The sequence below is a fragment of the Haematobia irritans genome, chromosome 2 (assembly GCF_050003625.1).
Source record: "Haematobia irritans isolate KBUSLIRL chromosome 2, ASM5000362v1, whole genome shotgun sequence".
Taxonomy (NCBI): Eukaryota; Metazoa; Arthropoda; class Insecta; order Diptera; family Muscidae; genus Haematobia; species Haematobia irritans.
The window spans coordinates 216,150,493-216,172,738 of record NC_134398.1 but is presented as its reverse complement, the minus strand read 5'-3'; the positions used below and the strand labels follow the sequence as shown (position 1 = coordinate 216,172,738).

General features: G+C 30.6%; 2 protein-coding genes across 2 annotated transcripts in view; both read left to right on the top strand.

Annotated features, from left to right (window-relative positions):
• The first annotated feature begins 381 nt into the window (after positions 1-381).
• On the top strand, positions 382-5,628 carry LOC142225274 (uncharacterized). The gene is made up of 3 exons (XM_075295048.1): positions 382-4,179; positions 4,315-4,572; positions 4,834-5,628. The coding sequence occupies exons 1-3, from the start codon at positions 382-384 to the stop codon at positions 5,626-5,628; spliced, it is 4,851 nt and encodes a 1,616-aa protein (XP_075151163.1).
• Positions 5,629-16,398: 10,770 nt separating this feature from the next.
• The window catches only part of spz3 (Spaetzle domain-containing protein 3), a 95,283-nt gene continuing 89,435 nt past the window's right edge, over positions 16,399-22,246 (top strand). Inside the window, exon 1 of the mRNA XM_075297398.1 lies at positions 16,399-18,334. Within this exon, the coding sequence (XP_075153513.1) occupies positions 17,209-18,334 (1,126 nt within the window). The 5' untranslated portion in view covers positions 16,399-17,208. The remainder of the gene's footprint in view (positions 18,335-22,246) is intronic.

Genomic DNA, 22,246 nt, shown 5'->3' with positions numbered 1-22,246 from the left:
CGCTTCATTCAAAATTTGCAAACAGACGTGATTTGATTAATATTTATATATTTTCCATTTTCCTATATAGGACATTTACAACGTCAATTTGTTCATAGAATTGACGAATTGATACCCAAAATTTAAGGATTGAAAAGTGATTCGTTCAACCCAAAATCTCTTTGCACATTTTTCAACCCTGCTTGTAATCACTAATCTCTCTTTTTTTTGAGAGAAAAAATAATTTTTTTTTGGAAAAATAAATAAATAGAACTCCCACCACTCTCCATCTATAGCAAGGTATTTCTTCATTTTCCCAACCTTTCGTCTTAATTTTCAAGAAAGAAATTTTTCGTTTATATTGGAAATTTCTATTGGGTATTTTTCGTGAATTCTACCATCATGACATTGGACAAATTTATTAGGGCTGCCGATCATTTGGTCGAATTTGAAGCTTCTTTAAATGAAAATAAATTGCCTACCACATCTCTTTGTCTCCTCGAGACCCATCGCGATGAAATTAAGGGTATCTGGAATAGGTTAAAGCAGATTTATGAGAAATGTCTCGTGGAACTAGCCAACGGAGAAGACGATGGCAAAGAGACCGAGGCAACTCGAAAAAGGGAGACAGAATCGGTTAAGGAAAAATATAAGAGTTCCTATTCTACTTATTGTCGATGTGTGTCTAAGATAAGTGAATTAATGGCAAATCTTGGCTCATCTTATTCTGCTTCAAGTCCTAATTCTAACTCCAGTTTCAATTTGCCTCCAATCGAACTAAATGTTTTTCATGGTGACTTTAAATCTTGGCCAACTTTCCGGGACATGTTCACCGCGGTCTGTATAAAGAATTCTAAGTTGAGTCCCGTAGAGAAATTGTTCCACCTGACCCAAAAGACCAAGGGTGAGGCTCATGAAATCGTGTCGAAAAGTCCGCTCACTGACGATGGTTTCGGAGCAGCTTGGTCCAACTTATGTGCCCGTTATGAGAATAAACGGGTTCTTGTAAACGAACAATTGAAGACCTTATTCAATCTTTCGGCAATTTGCTCTGAATCGGCCAGTTCTATAAAAGGGCTTCAACGCGACATTAATGCCTGTATTTCGACCTTAAGGGTCCACAAAATCGATATCGAGAGTTGGAATCCAATTTTTGTCTTCCTTTGCTCCAACTGTCTTCCAGATTCTACCTTGACCTTATGGGAACAGACGTTGAATGATAAAACTTGCATTCCTAAATGGTCGGAATTAGACGAATTTTTAACGAACAGGTACCGTACCCTGGAGTCCGTCTCCGAAATCAGAGGTTCTAAGGAGCAAAAGCCTTCTAATTCCCGAACGAAAGGGTATAATAATTCCAAACAAATCTCTGGGAAAATTAGCACATTTCAGGCTAATATCAGCCAACACACCTGCAAACTTTGTTCAAATGAAGTCCATGTAATACGGAAATGTCCGAAATTTCTCAAAATGAATTACCAACAGAGATGGACCGAAATTAAAAGTAAAGGTTTATGTGCGAATTGCTTTGCTAGTTCGCATACAGCGCAGAGATGTAAAAGTAAATATTCTTGCTTTAAATGTGGTAAACGTCACAACTCACTACTACATAATGACTCGAATAATCACTCTCAAAGCACATCTTATTCCAATAATTCTCAACGGCCGAGAAATGATCCCATTTCAAATCCTTTAATACCACCATCGTCCCCTTCTAATATACAGTCCACTGATTCTTCAAATGGAGTAATACAAACATGTTTTGCCTCCAATTCGAACGGGGTATTACTGGGTACAGCTATGGTACGAATTCTCCATTCTGGGGTGGTGTATCGGGCTAGGGCTTTATTGGATTCTGGATCTGAAGGAACACTTATTTCTGAAAGACTTTCTAATATGTTACGACTTCCGTCCAGACATACCTCTGCCACGATTTCGGGACTAAATAATTCGGTATCTGCCGCTGTTCAAAAAGAATGTTGTTTTGTGTTGGGTTCGGAGTCCGATTTGAACTTTGAATTATTTGTGTCGGCCTTAGTCGTCCCACATTTATCAAATAATTTACCTTCAAGAACAATAGATATCCAACGATTATCGGATTTACCCCCTCTTCAATTAGCCGACCCGAAGTTCTATGAAAGTTCAAAAATTGACATTCTTTTAGGGGCAGATGTTTTCCCATCGATTATGTTGTCAAAGAATGAACTGGGTATCTGTGGTTCTTTAATGGCTCAGGAGACCGTCTTCGGGTGGATTCTTACAGGTCCTATTTTTACTAGGAACAATTCTTCATGTTCTGCTCGTGTCTCCTTCTTCTGTGAAATCTCCTTAGATAAGCAGATTTCACGTTTCTGGGAGGTGGAGAATATTCCAAAGAAACGTTTTCTCTCCCATGAGGACAAAATTTGTGAAGATCTATATCGAAAGACCACCAGAAGAAATGAGGAGGGTCGGTATGTGGTTTCTTTGCCATTTAAAGAATCTTTTCCTGAAAAATTGTGTCTTGGATCATCCCGCTCGGGTGCAATGGCACAATTTCTGCGAAATGAATCGAGGTTGATTCGGAATCCAGATTTGAAGCAGGAATATGATAAGTCACTTATTGAATATGTCACCCTCAATCATATGTCATTGATAGATTCTCCTAGTCCAATCCAAATGTGCTACTACTTACCACATCACGCGGTAATAAAGCCGGAAAGAACTACTACTAAGGTTAGAGTAGTTTTTAATGCATCCGCTCCCTCTTCCAATGGTATTAGTTTGAACGATGTCCTTTATACGGGACCTGTATTACAGAATGATTTGACTGTACTAATATTGAAATGGCGATTTTACAAATTTGTCCTGAATGGTGATATCCAAAAAATGTATAGACAAATTCTTGTCAATGCCAGCCATACACCATTTCAACGTATTTTATTTCGTGAAAATCCGAATAATCCTGTCCAAGAATTTGAATTGAAAACTGTAACGTTTGGATTAAATTGTGCGCCATATTTGGCCATACGCACAATTATCCAATTGGCAAATGACGTACAGGAAAAATATCCTTTGGCTAGTAAGATATTAAGGAATTCAATTTATGTTGATGACGCTTTACTAGGGGCTCACTCTATTGAGATGGCGATAAAGTCGAGGGATGAATTAATTCAAGCTCTGAATTCCGCCGGGTTTCACATGAGAAAATGGATTTCTAATTCAAAGAAAATTCTTAAAGGACTTCCAACTGAACATCTTTTGTGTGCTGATTTTTTGGAATTCGAAGATCGTAGTTCAGCAAAAACCCTAGGAGTTCGTTGGAATGCCCTTTCAGACCAGTTTTATTTTTCCACCATCAAATTTCCAGATACTTGTTCATACACTAAGCGCGAAGTTTTGTCGCAAATATCAAAATTGTTTGATCCAGCAGGATGGTTGTCACCCATTATCATAATTGCTAAGATTATCATGCAGAGAATTTGGTTGGACCGAACGGAATGGGATGCAATAATTTCTCCAGAATCACTTCGACTATGGAAAGCTTTTCAAGCTAATTATAACGCAATAGATGACATCAGAATTCCAAGATGGATCGCATATTCCCCTGATTGTAAAATCGAGTTTCACTGTTTTTCAGATGCATCGGAAAAAGCATATTCTGCAGTCATATACATTCGTGTTATTTGTCCAAGTGGTATATCCACTAACTTAATTAGTGCTAAAACAAAAGTAGCCCCACTGAAAACATTATCCATTCCACGATTAGAGCTTTGTGGGTCCACGTTATTAGCTGAAATGATCGACAATTTGCTCCCACAATTTGAAATTGAAAACTATTCCTTGTTTTGCTGGACTGACTCAACTATCGTGCTCTCCTGGTTAGCGAAACCACCTTGTTGTTGGAATACATTTGTAGCCAATAGAGTCTCAAAAATTATACAAGTGGTGGACATATCCAAATGGTTTCACGTGAATTCGGAATTCAATCCTGCAGACTTAGCCAGTCGAGGAGTTCAAGCTCAGGACCTACAAAACAACCGCTTGTGGTGGAATGGACCAGATTGGCTATCAGAACCATCAAAGAATTGGCCAAGAACCATTGAGAAAAAGAATTTCGAAACTGAGCTCGAAAAAAAGCCCGTCAAAGTTCTTTTTACTTATTTCCAAAACTTTGAGGACATTCTTGACCGATTTTCTTCATTTTCCAGAGCCCTTAGAGTAAGTGCCTATATCTATCGGTTTTATTTTCGAACTCATCCAAAATTTCGATCCAGTTTTCAAAGGAACGACAAAATAATTACGACATCCGAAATTATTTTTGTTCGAAAACAACTTATTTGCGTTTCTCAAAAGGCATTTTATCCAGACGAGTATATGACACTCAATTCTAAAAAATCTATTAAAAAATCTAGTCCACTTTTATCCTTAAATCCATTTATTGACCAGGAGGGAATAATGCGAATATGTGGCCGACTAGAATCATCATCTGATTTATCTTTCAACGAAAGACATCCAATTATCCTTCCATACGGATGCCAATACTCTCGTCTTTTAGTCCATTTTATTCATCAGATCAGTCTTCACGGGGGGAATCTACTGGTGCTGCGACTGGTGAGAACTCAGTACTGGATTCCAAAAGTCCAAAATCTAATAAAAACCACGATTCATCGCTGTAAACCATGCATTCTGTACAAAAGGAAATGTCAACAACAACTAATGGCATCTTTACCTACAGAGCGATGTTCCATATCTCGTCCTTTTACACACACTGGGTTAGACTTTGCGGGTCCTTTCGACTTAAAAAGTTATGCTGGAAGATGTTGCCGTATAACAAAGGGATATGTCTGTGTATTCGTTTGTTTTTCCACTAAGGCAATACACTTAGAAGCAACCACCGATTTGTCTACCTCCGCTTTCCTAGCAGCCTTCAGCCGATTTGTATCCCGACGTGGCTGCCCTCTGCATCTTCACTCAGATAATGGAACTACATTTGTTGGAGCTTCCAAAACATTATCCAAAGAATTTATCCAAACTTCTCGTGAAACTCTGACTTCAAATTACTTGCACCAAAATTTGACATGGCATTTTATACCACCAGGAGCACCTCATATGGGTGGACTATGGGAAGCCGGTGTCAAAAGCTTTAAACAGCATTTCAGGAAAACGGTTGGTGTCCAAAAATTTACATTCGAAGAATTCCAGACATTGTTATCCAAAATTGAAGCATGTCTTAACTCCCGACCTATTTCCCCATCTTCCGAGAATCCCACCGATTTAACAGCGTTGACACCGGGACATTTTTTAATTGGCTCGCCTATACTTATGCCACTGGAACCAGAACTTGTCCATTCCTCTACTTCTATCCAAAATCGCTGGCAACGCATAAAAGCTCAACATCAGTTTTTCTGTTCCCGATGGAAAAATGAATACCTTAAAGAATTACAAAAGCGCCATAAATGGAAAAGGTCTGAAGAGGACTTGAGGGAAAACATGCTGGTGGTGGTTAAAGAAGAAAACTTACCCCCGAATTCTTGGCGTCTTGGTCGCATTACAAAGGTTCATCATGGCAATGACAATCGAGTTCGAGTAGCGGAAGTACACACCCAGAAAGGCACTATAACTAGGCCAATTACAAAATTAGTTGTATTGTACGATGAATCCTCCTAATTGTCCTTTTCCATTTTTTGCAGCTATCCAAAATTTTTGTCCTTTAATAATCCCTTTCTCAAAATTCCTATCTCCCATTTCTAATTATTACCCTTTTTTACAGAAATATGAATACGGCTGGAAAATTAAATCGAGGTCGCATATATTTGTGCAGAGTGTGCCGAAAACCACATTCCTTAAAAAACTGTCTTCGATTCCGAGACATGAATGTATCTGAAAGATGGGAGGCCGTAAAGAAGTATGGCTACTGTTCTAATTGCCTTGCCCATTCGCATTCTCAAGGATCGTGCTTCACAAGGCTCGGATGTATACATTGCCAAAAGAAACACCATTCCTTGCTTCACATGAACTCTCGTCTATTAGAAAATGTGGCTACTTGTTCCTCAACGCATAAACAACGTCCAATTTCCCGACCTCCATCGTCCAACCGTCGGCCACCAACGACAAATCCGGATAATACTACTAGGCCAAAAGAATCTCGGACAACCAAACCTTTATCATCCGCAACATCTCTTACATCGATACTCCAACAAAACGCAACAACTTTACTTCCCACGGCTCTAGTAAAAATTCAAGCAGATGATGGTCAACACTACGCTCGTTGTCTATTGGATTCTGGCTCTCGAATGAGCTGGATTTCGAAAAAGTTTGTTGATAAATTGAATCTGATGACCCTGGAACTCGATGGAGAGATTATTTGTCCTGTAACAATGTGGTCTTGTGTTGATCAAAATCATAAAATCGAAGCCACATTGAAAGTCAACAATAGAATCACCACTATAACTCCAAAAACATCCCTACCTGAGACAGTCAAATCTTACTTCCAAAATTTCGTTTTAGCGGACAAACGATTCTATAAATCTTCTACCGTTGATATTGTACTGGGAGTTGATATTTATTCACGAGTCGTTCTTGACGGTATATATGTACGAGCCGGCCTTCCCACAGCACAAAATACCATGTTTGGAATAATTTTGTATGGCATTTTTTCTACTTAAAACTTATACAACAACTGTTTTTTTTTTCTTTCAATTATTGAATTATGAATTTAAAAGAAAATAATTATTCTTTTTTTTTACGAACTTCATTCTTTAATGAATTACCATATATTGTACAAGCAATGTAAATATCTTATATCTCATTGTTTTCTATTTAACTTTTGGCAGACGAATTATAAGACATTCTGTTACAGTAATACTGCAAGGCGGGCGGAATGTTTACGTCCAAATGTAAATCCCTAACGTTCTATGAAATGTACTCCCGAATTGAGATACAAAAATACCCCAATATTTTTCCATTGTGTTTGAATAGAATTGTCGGCGAAATGCAACAAGTATCTGATTACTTATTGCATTTCGCTCGATATCATATACAAATTTTTGACAATCAGCCATATTGCGGAAGCCATTTGCTTAAAATCTTTCTATTCCAATTTGGTCGTCAACCAGTCCACATTCTATTTGGTAAGATTTCGTCCAAAAATAAAAAATAAAAATTAATGTCCAAATTGAATTTTAATCCCTAACTCGTTGTGGTTTTATTTCTTTTTGTTCACATTTTCTTTGCGACGAGAGTTACAAACCAAACAAAGAAAGCTTTCTTTGGTTTGTTTCGGCTTCAGAGAGATTTTTATCATCCAGGTATTTACTACTCCATCTCGCTCCCAAGTCAATCGGCTATTCAGCTGTTTGCCCTAAACAAAAGTAAAATAAAAGTTTTCTTAATTAAAAAAAAAATAAACCGAAGATGTAGAATCCTCAAAACAAGTCTCAATCCAAAGATTCAATATCATATACACTGACAAAAATATTTGCGTGAATTTATAGATTACGCAACCTCAAATTTTGGATGCGCAATTTATACACTATTAAGGACAAATTTCTTTAAAATAATGAAATTTGAATTAAAAGAACATTTTTAATCTTTGCTTCAAAAATTGTTTTCATTAAATTTAGGACACACATTTTGAAAATTTGCGTCCCTTCGTTAAAGTTGCATGTCTTTAAACAAAGGAAGAATTTTCCATAATGTAAAGAAACATATTTTTGGTTTATAGAAATCGTCCTTAAATTAACTGAAATATTGAATCTTTAGATTTAAAGTAAAAAAGCTTCAAATATATACTAAGACTTATTTTGAGGATTTAGTATCTTTGGTTTAAAGTTTTTTTGGAATAAAGAAAATATTTTTTACTTCGAAGTATCCGTCATAATTTGGTTTTTAAAACTGGCATTTGTTTCTACGTGAATAGCTTTATTAATATACCGAAAAAATAGAATGAAAAATTGGATAAATGAGCTCTGTATCCTCCTTTGAATTTTATAGATCCTAGATTTAAAGCCAGATAGGTCGCAAAAAAATGTTCCTTATTTTAAAGAACCTGAATCTTTGGCTCGGAATCAATGCCAAAGTCCTTAAAGAAAGGTCAAAATCTTTGGATCCAAGTAAACTTTTTTTAGTGTAGAAAAAAATGTATGTCTTTATTTTAAAGAAAATTTGCTCCAAAGACATAACGGACACGCAAAAATTGGTCCACATCGGTCCATAATTATATATAGTCCCCATATAAACCGATCCCCAGATTTGACCTCCGGTGCCTTTTGGAGGAGCAAAATTCATCCGATCTGGTTGAAATTTGGTACGTGGTGGTAGTATATGATATTTAACAACCATGCCAAAAGTGGTCCATATCAGTCCATAATTATATATAGCCTCAATATAAATCGATCCCGAGATTTGGTTTTGGAGCCTCTTGGTACATTGTGCTAGTATATGGCCGTTAACAACCATGCCTAACTAGGTCCATATCGGTCTATAGTTATATATAGTCCTCAGATAAATCGATCCCAAATCGTACAAAAATTGGTCCATATCAAGTTCATAATTGTATATAGCCCCCATATAAGCGACCCCCATATTTCAATTCTGGCTCCATACGTACCGTGCAATAGTCCATATGGATTCGTAATTATTTGTAATGCCGATTCGTAATGCCTTTTTTGTCTAATATATACCACGTATGGACTAACTCACAATTTAGAAAACGATTTAAGATACCACAACCCAAGTAATTCGAGTCTGGATGGCAGTCTTTCGTAGAAGTTTCCACGCTATCCTGTTCTAGGTTAGGTTAGGTTAGGTTAGGTGGCAGCCCGATGTATCAGGCTCACTTAGCCTATTCAGTCCATTGCGATACCACATTGGTGAACTTCTCTCTTATCACTGAGTGCTGCCCGATTCCATTTTAAGCTCAATGACAAGGGACCTCCTTTTTATAGCCGAGTCCGAACGGCGTTCCACATTCCAGTGAAACCACTTAGAGAAGCTTTGAAACCCTCAGAAATGTCACCAGCATTGCTGAGGTGGGATAATCCACCGCTGAAAAACTTTTTAGTGTTTGGTCGAAGCAGGAATCGAACCCACGACCTTGTGTATGCAAGGCGAGCATGCTAACCATTGCACCACGGTGGCTCCTGTTCTAAAATTTAAGTCAATATTTTGTTCAGTGTACTTGGCCAGCAAGGTGTATAATGTGTCGACCTCGTTGATTCGGTGATGTTCACTGCTGCTTTATTTAGACACTGCCGTATATGCAGATATTGCTGTTGGCAGAATAAAGCCTGTCCCAACCTTTATTTTGTCACTTAAATTTAATTTTAAACATATTTTCATTGTCATTTTTATTAAAATTTTGTAATCATTTCATTTTGTTTTAATAAAAATTATTATTATCATGATCCATTTTTGCTTCTTACATTTATAATGAATATTGTTTTTTTTTTATTAAAATTCCTATACGTTAATTATATTATAAGACTTTAATCTTGTTGTACAGGATATGCTTAAATAAATAAATAAATAAAACTTCCGAACTTTCTCTAAGGAGAGCAGATGATAGGACTCGTTTTAAGCAATCAATGTCATTTTCGTTTATTAAGAACGGATTCGATGGGTTACTTATTTTGGGATTTACCAGATTTCACGATAAAAAATTCATTTAATTCATTTCGGTTATATCTCCCATGTCATTTATTTAATTATTTTTTATTTATATGATTATCTCCTTAACAATCAAGGAACTATGAAGAATTTCTATTCACCACAAAATTCCCCATTCCTTTGGAATTTTTAAAACGTTTGGAAATTAGTTCAACTGTTGATTTCCCAAATGTGTGCATTAATCATTTGTGCATTCCAAGTCATTAGGGTTGCTAATGTTTTATTCAAAAATCTTAAGATTAAGAGTCAATCTTAGAACTCGTTAATAGTTTCTGATAACGACCGATCTACTGCAATGATCTACTCTACTCAACCCCAACTCGGTAGATGCCACTAAAGATGTTTATCCATTACACAGTATGCTAAGATGACAGATAGATAGATAGACAGCCAGCCAGCCAGCCAACCAATCAGCCAGCAAGCCAGATAGTCTAATGTTCAAGACAAACCATTTGGATGTTGATTTCCAGTACTCCAGTACACATTTCTTAATCATTCATTTTTAATGAGAATTACCTGTTGGAGGCGAGTGCACGTCATTTGTTATAGACATTTAATTTAATTGCCAGTACACATTTGTTGACACTTGTTTCCAGTTTGTCATTTTTTTGTTGTTGTGTGTAGCTATTCATATCTGTCTGTCTGTCTGTCTGTATGACCATAATTCAATGTTGTTAAGAGAATTCCTTTTTTAATGATTAATTGCTGGAAAATCGCTACATCAACAGCTATTAAATGCATCCAATCATCATTGGTAATAGCTGTAAAATACGCCAAGTCATACGTCATAATGAATTTATAACAATTTCCTAAAATATGATCTCCCTCATCGTAGCTAGTAGTCTCTAATGAATATGTCAATATTATAGATTTGTTTAGCGAGATTGTTTAAAATGTTTTATTATATTTTAAATGTTGCGGTTTTTTTGTGTGATTTTTATTGTGCTCGTCGGCAAAAATGCAAATACAACAGCTCATATATGCCTAGACCATGTGGCGTATGATTAATTGCTGTATATTTGGCTATAAGTTGAGTCAGTCACCTGAAAAGCTCGTAATTTATTTTGGGAGCATAAAGGATAATTATTTTAATAAATATTAGTATTCATTTATAAATAAAACAAAAAAACCTTACAAATCTAAATTTAACTTCGGAAACCATACTATTGATATGTTCCATCAAATTCACTTTAAGTCGCAATATTATATTTAAATATAAAAAATAAAATATTAAATGTTATTAAAATCTTTAATTTATTTCATTTTATCGAAACAAAATGAAAAAAATGAAAGCCAAACAGCCCATCTATGAATTCAAATTTATCCATTTTATAACGTTTAATTTTCACGCCTTAAATACACCACACAATAGAGGTGAAGAGCATAATGCAAAAGCAAATAAAATATTTTATATTAAATCTCAGAGAGTATCGAGAGAAGAGAAACAATTATTAACCGTTAAACAATATCCATCGTATAGAACAACGAGTCAGATTCACGATTAACTGAGACTAATCAAATCACTACGACGATTGTCGATTGTCCAATGGTTTACGGAAATTGCTATTGAGCAGAGATCAAATTCCTAAGACAATAAACATTTAAAGAACTGCAAGATAGAATCGACTCTTCGTAAGCGTAGGTAAAAAGAAACGAACGATCAAGAATGGAAACGATTGCGTATGGCATAATGCGATAGTATTGTGAGTACGTGAGAAATCTCTTAAATTGTAATGAATGCACAAATGCTTCAGTGTTGCCATATTGAAATGTATACCTTAAGAAAATTTTTCAAATTCAAAATTTAGTATTTTTTTTTTTTGATTCGAAATTATATATTTAACAGAACACTCTCATAGAAGAAAAAATGAATTAAAAGTAAAGAAAATGTTTTTCTGCTGACAAAATTTTTCATAGAAATAAAAATTTGACATAATTTTCTGTAGAAATAAAATTTTGAAAAAATTTCTATAGGTATAAAATTAAAAAAAAAATCTATAGAATTTTGACAAAAATTTTTTATAGAAATACAATTTTGACAAAGTTTTCTACAGAAAAAAAATTTGACAATTTTTTTCATAGCAATAAAGTTTTGACTCAATTTTCTATAGAAATAAAATTTTGACAAAATTTTCTATAGAAATCAAAATTTGACAAAACTCTCCATAGTAATTAAATGTTGACAAAGTTTTCTATAGAAATAAAATATTGATAATTTTTTGTATAGAAATCAAATTTTGACAAAATTTTCTAAGAAATAGAATTTTGACAAAATTTTCTACAGAAATCAAATCTTGACAACATTTTTACAGAAATCAAATTTTGACAAAATTTTCTATACAAAAAATTTTTGACTCAATTTTCTATAGAAATAAAATTTTGACAAAATTTTCTATCGAAATAAAATTTTGACAAAATTCTCTATAGATATAAAATATTGATGTTGACAAAATTTTGTATAGAAATAAAATTTTGAAAAAATTTTCTATAGAAAAAAAATTTAGACAATTTTTTTCATAGCAATAAAGTTTTGACTCAATTTTCTATAGAAATAAAATTTTGACAAAATTTTCTATAGAAATAAAGTTTTGACAAAATCTTCTATAGAAATAAAATATTGACAAAATTTTCGATAGAAATAAAGTTTTGACAAAATTTCTATAGAAATAAAATTTTGGCAAAATTTTCTGTAGAAATCAAAATTTGACAAAACTTCCCATAGTAATTAAATGTTGACAAAGTTTTCTATAGAAATAAAATTTTGACAAAATTTCAGAAAGAAATTAAATGTTGACAAAGTTTTTTATAGAAATTAAATATTGACAAAAGTTTCTATAGAAATAAAATTTTGAAAAATTTTCTATAGAAATAAAATTTTCATAAAATTTTCTATAGAAATAAAATTTTGATAAAATTTTCTATAGAAATAAAATTTTGACAAAATTGTCTACAGAAACAAAATTTTGACAAAATTTCCCATAAAAATTAAATGTTGACAAAGTTTTCTATAGAAATAAAATTTTGATATTTTTTTGTATAGAAATCAAATTTCGACAAAATTTTTTACAGAAAACAAAATTTTGACAAAATTTTCTATAGAAAGAAAATTTGATAAAACGTTTTATAGAAAAAAATGTTGACTCAATTTTCTATAGAAATAAAATTTTGACTCAATTTAAAAATAAATAAATAAAATTTTGACAAAATATCTATAGAGATATAAAATATTGATGTTGACAAAATTTTGTATAGAAATAAAATTTTGACAACATTTTCGATAGAATTAACATTTTGACAAAATTTCTATAGAAATAAAATTTTGGCAAAATTTTCTATAGAAATCAAAATTTGAAAAAACTTCCCATAGAATTTAAATGTTGACAAAATTTTCTATAGAAACAAAGTTTTGACAAAATCTTCTATAGAAATAAAATGTTGACAAAGTTTTTTATAGAAATCAAATTTTGACAAAATTTTCTATAGAAATAAAATTTTGACAAAATTTTCTATAGAAATAAAAACTTGACAAAATTTTCTATAGAATTAAAATTTTGACAAAATATTCTATAGAAATACAAATTTGACAAAATTTCTATAGAAATAAAATTTTGACAAAATTTTTCTGTAGAAATAAAATTTTGGCAAAATTTTCTATAGAAATAAAATTTTGACAAAATTTTCTATAGAAATAAAATTTTTATAAAATTTTCTTTAAAAATGTAATTTTAACAAAATTGTTTTTAGAAAATAGTGAGACAAAATTTTCTATAGAAAGGAAATTTTAACAAACTTTTCAATAGAAATAAAATATTAACAAATTTTTTTTAGAATAAATGTTAACAAAATTTTCTATAGAAATAGAATTTTGACAAAATTTTCTATAGAAATAAAATTTTGGCAAAATTTTCTATAAAAATAAAATTTTGGCAAAATTTTCTATAGAAATAAAATTTCGACAACATTTTATATAGAAATAAAATTTTGAGAAAATGTTGTTAGAAATAAAAATTTGACAAAATTTTTCATAGAAATAAAATTTTGACTAAATTTTCTATAGAAATAAAATTTTGACAAAATTTTCTATAGAAATAAATTGTAGAGACCATATTCAAAAGAAATAAAATGTTGACAAAATTTTCTATAGAAATAAAATTTTGACAAAATATCCTATAGAAATCAAATGTTGACAAAATATTCTATGGAAATAAAATATTGACAAAATTTTGTATAGAAATAAACTGTTGACAAAATTTTGTATAGAAATAAAATGTTGACAAAATTTTTTATAGAATTTTCTATAGAAATAAAGTTTTGACAAAATTTTCTATAGAAATAAAACTTTGACAAAATTTTCTATAGAAATAAAATTTTGACAAAATTTTCTATAGAAATAAAATTTTGACATAATTTTCTATAGAAATAAAATTTTGACAAAATTTTCTATAGAAATAAAATTTTGACAAAATTTTTTATAGAAATAACATTTTAATAAAATTTTCTATAGAAATAAAACTTTGACAAAATTTTCTATAGAAATAAAATTTTGACACAATATGCTATAGAAATAAAATTTTGACAAAATTTTCTATAGAAATAAAATTTTGACAAAATTTTCTATAGAAATAGAATTTTGAGAAAATTTTGTATAAAAATAAAATTTTGAAAATTTTTTTAAAGAAAAAAATTGACAAAATTTTTCATAGAAAAAAAATTGACAAAATTTTCTATAGAAATAAAATTTTGCCAAAATTTTATATAGCAATAAAATTTTCCATAGAAATAAAATTTTGACAAAATTTTCTATAGAAATAAAATTTTGAGAAAATTTTGTATAGAAATAAAATTTTGAAAATTTTTTTAAAGAAAAAAATTGACAAAATTTTTCATAGAAAAAAAATTGACAAAATTTTCTATAGAAATAAAATTTTGCCAAAATTTTATATAGCAATAAAATTTTCCATAGAAATAAAATTTTGACAAAATTTTCTATAGAAATAAAATTTTCAGAAAATTTTGTATAGAAATAAAATTTTGACAAAATTTTTTAATAGAAAAAAAATTGACAAAATTTTTCATAGAAATAAAATTTTGACTAAATTGTCTATAGAAATAAAATTTTGACAAAATTTTCTATAGAAATAAATTGTTGAGACCATATTCAAAAGAAATTAAATGTTGAGAAAATTTTCTATAGAAATAAAATTTGTACAAAATTTTGAATAGAAATAAAGCATGGACAAAATTTTCTATAGAAATAAAATTTTTAAAAAGTTTTTGAAAAAATTGTATTTAGAAATAAAATTTTGACAAAATTTTCTATAGAAACAAAATTTTTGACAAAATTATGTATCGAAATAAAATATAAACAAAATTTTCTTTAGAAAAAATGTTAATAACATTTTCTATAGAAATAGAATTTTGACAACATTTTCTATAGAAATAAAATATTTTGACAAAATTTTCTATAGAAATAAAATCTTGAAAAAAAATTTTATAGAGATAACATTTTGATAAATTTTCTATAGAAATAAAATTTTGACAAAATTTTCTTTCAAAATGTAATTTTAACAAAATTGTTTTTAGAAAAATATTATGACAAAATTGTAACAAACTTTTCTATAGAAATAAAATATTGACATAATATTCTATAGAGATAACATTTTGACAAATTTTCTATAGAAATAAAATTTTTAAAAAATTTTTGAAAAAATTGTATTTAGAAATAAAATTTTGACAAAATTTCCTATAGAAACAAAATTTTGTATCGAAATAAAATATTAACAAAATTTTCTTTAGAAAAAATTTTAGCAAAATTTTCTATAGAAAAAATTTTAGCAAAATTTTCTATAGAAATAAAATGTTGGCAAAATTTTCTATTGAAATAAAACGTTGACAAAATTTTCTATAGAAATAAAATATTGGATAGAATTTAGACAGAATTTTTATAGAAATAGGATTCTGATAAAATTTTCTATACAAATAAAATTTTGACAAAATTTTCCATAGAAATAAAAATTTGACCAAATTTTCCATACAAATAAAATTTTAACAAAATTTCATTTATGGAAATATTTTTGTATATCTTTATCGTTGTATTTTTAATAAAAACCATTTTTTAATACTAATCACAACTTTTTTTCAATTTGATTAGTTTGTCGTAAAATTATCTTTAAATTTTGGTAGATTATTTTTGACACGAGTGGTAAATGTGATCAAAATAGTCTCACGTATAAATTAACGCTGTCCGATTCTATTTTTAAGCTTGAAATAGGGCACAAGAACAAATAGTGTGTCATATTATGTATGAAATCACTTGGGGAAATTTGTCTGCAGCATTACTGAGAGGAAATAAGCAATAGCTGAAAAAGTTTGTTTCATCGGGCGAAATTGAATAAGACCCTACGAACCATGAAACATCGTTCCATTGTGATACTCAAAATGTTTACTTATAATTTTATTTTCAGTTGGAAGTTTTTCCAATCTAAAAGCCAACTATTTGTGTTTCTAATTATCTACTGGATTAAAGATATTTTTTTTAAATTTGCCCAGCAAATTAATAATTAAATATTTTATTACCATTTATCCCCATTTTATTGAAAAGTTTTCCAAAATGTGGCAACATCAAAAGACCAACTTTTCATAGTTAGTTAACGGCCAGAGCACCAATGGTCTCTTGTCAGTTTAGTTTTTATTTTGACGAAAAGTATTTCACTTTGTTTTTTTGTTTTTAATTCGATCGAGTAAGTTAAACTTTAAAAGCACAAACCCTTTAAGGCTTTAGTCGTTGACGATAGCTCGCTTGAGATGGTTGTGTTAGCGCTTGCTTAGTTTTACGTGTACGTATATTTGTGTGTGGAACGTGTGCTAAACGATTGATCATACAAACGGGAACTTATTTTATCCACATACACTTGAATTTGTAGAGAAAAGAAAAAACCAAATAAATAAACAAACAGTACTCAACGAGGCACAAACACAAAACAACAAAAAATATCAGCACTTTAAAATTAATCAAAACGATAGAAGCGCGCGCTCGATCATTCACTTACTTACTTAGAAAATAATATCAATACAAAAAAAAAAAATAATACAATAATAATAACAAAACCAGAAGTGCTTTCAATCAATTCTAAAGCAATTAGTGAGTGATAAAAATTGTTAGAATTTTTATAAAATCGTTGCTTGTTTGAAACAAAGTCCAAATCCAACGAAATAAAATAGGAAATTAGCATAAAAGTGTCTAAATTGAAATAATTAAGAAAAATTATAAATAAATAAAAGCAAGAAAAAAATGCAAGTGTTTGCTTAAATCCATGAATTCAAATAAAGTTATAGCCAATAACAACAACAAAAATGTGTATTTAAGCATTTTTCTATGCAAAACGTGGTACTCAAAGAAAAGTTTGTGTTCTAAGTCTTTTGTTCTTTTCGGTTCAACTCAAAAGTTTGTGTCCTAAGTCTTTGCTAGTTTTTCAAATACAGTGCTATAAGCTTAAAGTTTTTGATTTTTTTTAATTGCAAATATGTTTTTCAATTGAAATTTTTGTGCACCAACACAAGCTCAACTCGTTTCTATATAAAATGGCTCTTACAAATTTCTCATTACCCTTTGGGGCTTTGACCCAATCATCAGTACCATGGAGTCCTACTGTATCACCATTACATCCCATACACCATCAATTGGCGGCCAGTACAAATAACCTGCTATACTCTCCTGTGGATCACCAGCAACAGCCTGGTGATGGAGTAGCGCCACCTGCAGGCTCAGATTTTTATAAAAACAATCCCTATGCCCCACCACAGCAACAACAACAACAGACATCTTATCAGTATAATAGTAATAATAATAATAATAACAACAACAACAGTAATGGTAGGCGTAAAAATACATATTTGCCACCAATACCACCTCCAGGTACTCGTAATACCCAATATCATCATCAACAGCAACAGCAGCAGCCTTTAGGGCAGCAGCAATATCAGCATCATCAGCAACAGCTACAACCACCACCACCACAGCATCAACAACAACAATTTAGTCATATTAACAATCATCATCAGACGCAACAGCATAGCATAGCATCGAATAACAATAAAGTGGTTTATAAAACTGCCATCTCATCTTCGTCAAGCTCATCCACTTCGGCTTCAGCATTAACCTCTTCATCTTCAGCTTCCTCCTTGGGTAGTACCAATTCGAATACTCGTACTTATGGCGAGGGTAGTTACACAAGATTTCCCCAATCTCAAAATAATAACAATGAACCATCAGCTCCATCACCATTGCATCCTCAGCAACAACAGCAATCACAACAACAACAACAACACCAATACTTTAATTCATTTGGCCCATCTAAACAAAATCATCAACAAACTCGTATAACTGCAGGATCTTCACAGGGTGCCAATGGTTTGGGTTCCAATTTGTCTACAAATTATGGTGTACCTCAGGCCAATGCAAATGTTGAGCCTCCCTCGTCTACATATGGTGTTGCCGCCCCTATTGGTAATAAGGCTGATAATTCGGGTACTCAAAATCCTGCTGAGAATCCAAATGATCCCTATCCGGAAAGACCGCCTGGCTTTACAAGGGTTCAAGCTGGTCAAGGTTCTAGAACTGGAGTTCATGCTGTTCTCGATTATGATTTGGAAGAGGGTGAGGAAGAAGATTACTATGATGCCGAAGATCATGGAGAGGCTGTGAAGGGTGAGTAGGTGAAAATTAAGAACAAAAAATTTTTAAGATTAAAACAAGGGTTTTTACGGCAATAGGCTGTATTAGCTATAGGAAGAATATCCTAAAAAACATACTATTGGCCAAAACTAAAATTAAATAAAAAAATCATTCTGTGAAAAATCATCGGGGACGCATTTTCGAGAAATTTATTTTTGATTTGCTAAGTTTGTTGGAAGCAAAAGAAAAGCTAAGTTTGTTGGAAGCAAAAGAACTCAATAATCTCGTAGCATAAATGTTTCTCAAGAATTCAATTCAGGAGATGGTTCAAAGTCCTATATATTAGACTATCAATATTCGATCGATATTGACCCCCTAACAAATATGGTAGATATTCAAATACGTGATTCAACTTAATATGGGGGTTGCCTCTCGTGCCAAAAATAATCTGCCAAACTATGAAGAACATTTTACCAAACATCTAACAAATTAATAAAATCTCATTTTGAAGTTGTTGGTCAAATTTTTGTAGTTACTATAAAAGAAATATTTTATATTGAATTTATAGAAAATTTTGTCAAAATTTTATTTCTATAGAAAATTTTGGTGAAAATTGTATTTCTATAGAATATTTTGTCACCATTTTATATCTATAGAATATGTTGTCAGTTTTTTTCTTTTATTTTTATAATTGCTAGTCTGTAAGGATTGTAATCCATATGCTATGGTCACACTGAGCAAATATTTTACAGAAATTTAAAAAGAATCCGTCGCCACAGCCAAACCAACAGACATTTTTAGCTCATATTGGATATCTAACATCCTTGTAGGATTATTTTCCAAAAACCGTATCCATATAGTTTGACACCCATTGTGGTGAAATGACCATAGCTATAGACTTAAAAAATAAAATTTTTGTTAAAATTTTATTTCTATAGAAAATTTTGTCAACATTTCATATTTATAGCAAATTTTGTCAAAATTTTATATCTATGGAAAATTTTGTCAAAATGTTATATCTATAGACAAATTTTATATCTATAGAAAGGAAAGATCGAATAAAATCAAAATTTCTAAAGAAGATTTTGGTTAAAATTTTATTTTAACAGAAAATTTTAGTCAAAATTTTATTTCTATAGAAAATTTTGTCGAATTTTTTTTCAACAGAAAATTATGTCAAAATTTTTTACCTATAGAAAATTTTATCAAAATTTTATTTCTATAGAACATTTTGTCCAATTTGATATATAGAAAATTTTGTCAATTTTTTTCTATAGAAAATTTTATATCTATAGAATATTTTGTCAAAATTATATATCTATAGAAAATTTTGTCAATTTTTTTTCAACAGAAAATTATGTCAAAATTTTTTATTTATAGAAAATTTTGTCAAAATTTTATTTCTATAGAAAATTTTGTCAACATTTTATATTTGCAGAAAATTTTGTCAAAATTTTATATCTACTTATACAATTATTTTTCGAGCTTTATGAACAGATATAGATTAAGGAACATGGTTAATAGAGCCATTGAAAAGAAAACGCCAGATACAAATCTATAAAAATATAAAAATAATTGTATAATTAGATATAATGCATTTGGACGTAAATTGCCTGTTTCGGTATGAGGCTAACATGAAATAAAATTTTATATCTAAAGAAAATTTTGTCAAAATTCTGTTTCTGTAGAATATTTTGGTCAAAATTTTAGTTCTATAGAAAATTTTGTCCAATATGATATATAGAAAATTTTGTAATTTTTTTTTGACAGAAAATTATGTCAAAATTTTTTATCTATAGAAAATTTTGTCAAAATTTTATTTCTATAGAAAATTTTGTAAACATTTTATATTTACAGAAAATTTTATATCTATGGAAAATTTTGTCAAAATTTTATATCTATAGAAAATTTTAATTCTATAGAAAATTTTGTCCAATTTGATATATAGAAATTTTTGTCAATTTTTATACCCTTCACCACTACTGTGGTACAGGGTATAATAATTATACCCTTCACCACTACTGTGGTACAGGGTATAATAAGTTTGTGCATTTGTATGTAACGCCAAGAAGGAGTAATCATAGACCAACCTTTTAGTATACGGATCGGCTTAGAATTAAATTCTGAGTCGATTTAGCGATGTCCGTCTGTCTGTCTGTCTGTTGATGTATTTTTGTGTGCAAAGTAGAGCTCGCAGTTTTGGTCCGATTGTCCTAAAATTTGGTATAGGGTCCTGTTTCGGCTCAAAGACGATTCCTATTGACTTTGGAAAAAATCGGTTCAGATTTAGATATAGCTGCCATATATATTTTTCACCGATCTGGTCATAATTGGGGTGTATATCAACCGATCTTCTTCAAATTCCGTATATCCAAATATTTTATGAGTCTCGAAAAGCTTGCAAAATATCAGCCAAATCGGTTCAGATTTAGATATAGCTCCCATATATAGCTTTCGCCCGATTTACACTCATTTGCCCACAGAGGCCAATTTTTTGCTCCGATTTAGCCAAATTTGCTTGAAATCGGTTCAGATTTGGATATATCTCCCATATAAAGCTTTCGCCCGATTTACACTCATATGACCACAGAGGCCAATTTTTAACTCCGATTTAGTTGAAATTTTGCACAGGGAGTAGAATTAGCATTGTAGCTATGCGTGCCAAATTTGGTTGAAATCGGTTCAGATTTAGATATAGCTCCCATATATATGTTTTTCTGATTTCGACAAAAATGGTCAAAATACCAACATTTTCCTTGTAAATCCGCCACTGCTTAGTCGAAAAGTTGTAAAAATTACTCTAATTTTCCTAAACTTCTAATACATATATATCGAGCGATAAATCATAAATAAACTTTTTCGAAATTTCCTTAAAATTGCTTCAGATTTAAACGTTTCCCATATTTTTTTACTAACATTGTGTTCCACCATAGTGCATTAGCCGACTTAAATTTTGAGTCTATAGATTTTGTAGAAGTCTATCAAATTCTTCCAGATCGAGTGATATTTAAATGTATGTATTTGGGACAAACCTTTATATATAGCCCCCAACACATTTGAGGGATGTGATATGGTATCGAAAATTTAGATCTACAAAGTGGTGCAGGGTATAATATAGTCGGCCCCGCCCGACTTTAGACTTTCCTTACTTGTTTTCTATAGAAATATTATATAATTTTGTCACAATTATCTATAGAAAAATTTTGTTAAAATTGTATTTCTATAGACAATATTGGACAAGATTTTATTTAAGTAGAAAATTTGTCAACATTTTATTTCTATAGAAAATTTTGTCAAAGTTTTATTTCAACAGAAAATGATGTCAAAATTTTTTATCATTGAAAATTTTGCTAAAATTTTATTTTCATAGAAAATTTTGATCTAATTTTTAGTTCTAAAGAACATATTGGACAAAATTTTATTTTCATAAAAAATTTTTGGTCAAAATTTTATTTTCATAAAAAATTTTTGGTCAAAATTTTATTTTTATAAAAAATTTTGGTCAAATTTGTACTTCATAGAAAATTGTGGTCAAAATTTTATTTTTATAGAAAATTTGGGACAACATTTTATTTCTATAGAAAATGTGGAGAAGATTATTTTGTAAAAGCTACCAAAACATCAAGAATTCTACCAATCTACCAAACAATAAAAAAATCTACCATTTTTGGTAGAATTCTACCTACGGTGGTAACCGTGGTTGCATCAGCCAAATTGCCGCCTCCATCGCACTTTTATCTTTTTTATAAAATTTGTCATACCAAATCGTAAAGTGGCGGTCCTATATCCACCATGGCCTCGGAATGGCAAAAATATTGGTTATTTTTTAATCCTTGCAAATCGATTCATGTGTTACAAACAAAATGACAACGTTTGAATACCCTCAATCCTATAGTGTAGGGTTAAAATCAACATTTATGTTTTTCTCACACTTTCCAATATAAA